Below are 5000 nucleotides of genomic sequence, written 5' to 3' on the forward strand. Positions count from 1 at the left end.
CAGCTGTTCACATGTTGGATGAGAGTTGGAGATGAGACAAAGTCTTCTGTCGGTGCAGCAAATGTGCTCCAGGACAAACGCACGCTCAAAACTCAGCTCGGTTTATTCCAATTTTCTATCGCTCCGTTGTTGAGATGTGACCTTTCTAACGGTTCAAGTCTTGGTCACAGTTACTCCGAGGTCAACTTGATTAGACAGAACTAGAACTCAGGAATATATTTAAATGATGTGCCATAGTTGGCTTGAAATAATATCAAAGCATACACAAGAGTCTACTTTGTAATGTAAATGCATTTAATGACTTCACTGACTTTCTTTAATGGCTTAATGCCTTTAATGCGTCAACACATTTGAAACAATCGGACGCATCATTTCTTTGGCCTTTTTGCATATTTTATTTTAAGTTGCGATAAGTGCAGCACTGCTGTGAGTGTGAATTTAGCTTTCCAATATTTTGAGGCGGCCATAAAAAAATGTGTATATGTAAAATGTGATTTAGAATTTGTTCGAAGTGAGTTTTGTGTTTCACATCACTGTTAAATTATGGTTAATAGGAGCTTTACTTTAAAACTGTAAGAAATGTGCATGTGGCATTCAAACGGGTATACATATTATTGACAATCCACAATAAATATTAAGTTTAAAAAAAGAAGCTAGAAAACATATTTTGGTTTTGGTCAAAACAACCGTGGTTTTTAAACCGTGGGTACGAGGTAAATTAACCCCGTATTGCGTCGGTGCGATATTGACGCAAATGTCCATTTAGATTTTACGTGAAGCCTATGTGTGTGTGTGTGTTTTAGTCTTGAGTTGAACTGAATTGACAGTTTACACTCGGCTCCTTCCTCACTGGTCCAATCGCAGCTCGGCTGGCTGCAGCCTCCACCAGCTGTCTCCTGCACACAGGGGGTCGTCTTGCACGCTGCACCCAGGATGTGCCCCCTGTACCCTGGGTATTGCTGGTGAGGTGAGGGGGGTTGGGTCTGTCTGAGGCTCAACCACTGCTGACTCATCACACACACACACACACACACACCCACACACACGTCTCCTCTCTCTCTCTAGCTTTCAGTCTTGAGAGGCAGCGGAGGCGGCAGGCTGAGGAGACGGGGACGGCCAGTGGGAGCCGTCAGGCAGCGGTAATCTGACTGGATTAGCAACCAGGTGGAAACATTCAGCCTCTCGACTCCCACTACTCCTCCTCCCGCCCTTCCTCTGCTCCATCCACCCATCTATCATTTACATGCTCATATTCTCTTTTCACTCAGCTCTTTCTTTCTTAAACAAGGCCTCTGACATAATCAGTACGCCACGGGCACGCACACACACACACCCACACCATATTTTCTGTCCACGTCATGCAAGTTGTTTGTGTGCGAAGGTGTGTGCAGGTAGGAGGGTGAAGGGGTGTGTCTCGTCTGTGCTGCCGTGACGATCAAAGCCAAAGAGAAACTTCCAAGAGAAGAGAGACATTACTGACAGCCTCATGATGAATGGACAGGGCTGCGGCACGTCTCACACACACACACACACACACACACAGCTACAAGCATTAATAGCAAACAAAATATTGCAGGATTTAGCTGCAGGATCTTGCGCTTCGCTAACAAGACTGAACGGGAAGAAGGAAGAGGAAAGAGAGAGAGAAAAGAAGAGAACGGTTAAAGAGGAAAGATTGAGGGACAAGACAGAGAGAAGCTGCAGCAAGGTTATCTCATCCAACCAAAACACACTGATTATGGTTTATTACGTTTTCAAAGCATGAAAAACAAAAGCAGATTAACATAAAAACCCTGTTTGTATGTGTGTGTACAGCTGTGCATGCGTTCACACATGTGACATGAATGGGTGCTCTTTCTGTCTGTATTACTAGGTCACACACACACACGCACACACTCATGCTCAAACACATAAACACACACAGTCATGTAAACAAAAACCGTCTGCTGTCTGGGAAGTAACACACCTGTTCAATGACAAGCTTTACCACGCCCTCCATAATACTGCACACCTGTGCTACTGCAGGCTAAACCTAACCTTAATCACACGCACACACACACACACACACACACACACACACACACACACACACCGCCCAGGGGCTAACATCACAGAAGAAGGGAAGAAAGAAAGGGAGACTGGAATAAAAGCAAAGCAGTGAAACAGGGAGGGGAAAGAGAGACAAAGGCTTTCCCACCACTCCTATCAGTAATCTAAACGCCTGTGTAATATCATTGTGGGATTTTATCAAATGTGGGCTGAATCTTATGGTGTTGGTATGCGGCTGTCATTCCATCACCTTGTCAAGCGCGACCATATTCAAGCAGACACCATGCTGATCTAAATAAGAGGCTTCAGCAAATTGATGGATTGCAGGTTTTCTGGGATATGAAGAAACAGGGGGGAATGAGAGGTTTTTTTTCATACTTTGAATTACTGTAAGTGATACACCCGGTTTGGTCCTGTGAGACAGTAAAAGAAATGTGTCTGTGTCTCTTTCCAAAGATCTGAAACAAACCCCCCATCGTAACCCCCCTCCTGCCCTGGTATGGCCAACCCCACATCATATCTACCCCCTGTGCCGAGGCCTAGGGCCAGGCATACAGCTTTCTGAATCTCTAAGGGGGGCAAGCACAAAGGTAACCCCCATCCTAACCTCGCAGCACACACACACACACACACACACACACACACGTACCCCAACCCCCATCCCAAAACAACAATCCTCTATGCCCATCATGTCAGTCAAAACCCCATCAGGGACATGCATGGAGAGTCTGGATATCTGGAATCTCAATACAGTGTCATGCACCTTGAGACCCAGTGAGAGGCCCTCTTGAATATATTTCAATAGCATTAATACCCTGCATTACTACGCTTTTTTCCTTTCAACTTTACAGAATCATCTTTAAATTGGACCATAATGTATGTCAGCGGGTAGCAATATCAGTCAAAGCGGAGTGTAATAGGTTTAAATTGTTATGCAAGTTAGATGTGTGTTTGTTAAAACAATCTCACCATCAAGGTAGAGGTTTATAAATGGCATGGCCATATTTTGGGTAAAATCACCCCGGTGACATTTTAAGGAGACATGAGGCTAAATGGCTCATGAAATATATAAAATTATCTATTAATGTAAAATGTATATAATTATTGTGTAATATATTGCAATAGTAGAGAACTGTAAATACTGTAAATGATTTAATCTGTATCATAAGTGTTGCAGAGTAATACTGTATAATACATTTTGTACACATTACATTTACAATAACACTATTAAATATGTTACATTTTAAAATATATTTCCAAAAAATCCTAAACCATGAAAAATGATAAGTAAACATTTCGTACTGGTAGTCCTATATAAATTGATTGTTTGAAATTAAAGCATGTACATGGGTTGCATACACAATACAGTTAAAGTAAAAACATGTGCTTCATACGTTTGTGGTCATAAAGAGTGTAAGAACATTTCTGAAGACAAAACGAAAGCTGATAATAATAATAATATTTTTGATCAGGCTTCCCCTAATTGAAGCAGTAAAGACCAGAACTAGGACCTCAAACACACCAAATATTAAACTGGTTTAGTTTCTGCAAACAGTGCGCCGAGCTCAATGTGTTTGACCGGAAATATAGAAATGACGTGTTAAAAATTAAATTAAAATGTGTTAAATAAAGAAAAGAGTTAAAATTCCGCCCTGGACGTCTGCCTCGTTTTTTGGTTGCTGTTGTGTAAAACTAATGAATATGCAAATGAGCGGAGACATAGGACGTGAGGATCCTGCACACCACCGACGATCATTGATTCATAGGAGGCTCAACGTCTGTTTAAAGCAGCCGCTGCATCTGATAAATGATAATTAATGAGATTTCTGATCGAGCACGTTTACATTCATCCAGTTAGTCCAGTTTACAGACACTGTATGATTTCGAGGAGAGTCTCTCTCTCTCTCTCTCTCTCTCTCTCTCTCTCTCTCTCTCCACACACACACAGATAACCCCCCCCCACACACACACACACACACACACACACACACACACACACACCCCCTCTATTGAGACAGGATACCAAAGCTACTTGTTAAATCTAATGCATGCACTGTCAACCCATTCGCACCCCGTCACGTCCCCGCTCAATATAGAAACCGGATTTTCTGGTATTACCCGCACCTCTATTACCCAGAGCTCTCCTCCAACGCTGCGACCCCCAGTTTGTGATCGGTGCAAAGCAGCATGTGCCCCCGGACCCACCAGCACCGACCCACCATGCTTCGTGGAGCCACACGACCACGCGTGAAGGAGGAAAACGATGCAGAAACTGTAGTCGGCTAATAGCTTTAATTTATTGTTTAATGGGAAATATAAGGAGTGGAATTACCCAATTCTAATTAATTACTTCAAATGACAATGATTAGTACTTTACTAATTGATGAAACCATATACATCTATGACAAGATTATGCTACTGGAAAACGCCAAATAATCCATGTGTGATAAAGACGAATAATCCCATAATGTTTCAAAAAAAATCACGAGAGGTTGTAAATCCAAAACGAAAAAAGGGGAGGTATGCAGTCAATTTAAAGTTAATCTGATTTGCCAAGTTTCTTTAAAAGGGAAATGTCCCACAGTGTTGCATATGTGGGTTTTACACGAGGCTGGAACACTAAGCTGATCATGTGTATATGTAAAACACAGAAAGCATGTTATGTCATAAACAGTTCATTAAATTAAATAAAAAATAAAATTCTTTAAGAGAAAACAATATTTTATAATAGCCCACAATCTGAGCAATTTCCTTCCACAGTAAATTAGCTCGTCCCATAGAGCATTAAGGTTTCCCAAGTTTGAAATATGGAGAGCATATAAGCTTCATACAAAAGAGAGTAAATTATTATTTTTTTAAAATTTCAACCACACACGAATAAAGCTGCATTCAAAACTGACCTGAGTGCGGACCCATGGAGAGGTGGGACGAGTAGTATTTCCCTGGCTGGA

General features: G+C 41.7%; 1 protein-coding gene across 3 annotated transcripts in view; it reads right to left on the minus strand.

Moving 5' to 3' along the window:
* The window catches only part of bahcc1b (BAH domain and coiled-coil containing 1b), a 53038-nt gene that overhangs the window by 43966 nt on the left and 4072 nt on the right, over positions 1-5000 (minus strand). For all 3 annotated transcript variants that reach the window (XM_034557883.1, XM_034557884.1, XM_034557881.1), the window contains exon 2: positions 4950-5000. This exon is cut by the window's right edge and continues 282 nt beyond it. In XM_034557883.1, coding sequence (XP_034413774.1) covers positions 4950-5000 — 51 coding nt within the window. The remainder of the gene's footprint in view (positions 1-4949) is intronic.

Source organism: Cyclopterus lumpus, chromosome 19 (assembly GCF_009769545.1).
Source record: "Cyclopterus lumpus isolate fCycLum1 chromosome 19, fCycLum1.pri, whole genome shotgun sequence".
Lineage (NCBI taxonomy): Eukaryota > Metazoa > Chordata > Actinopteri > Perciformes > Cyclopteridae > Cyclopterus > Cyclopterus lumpus.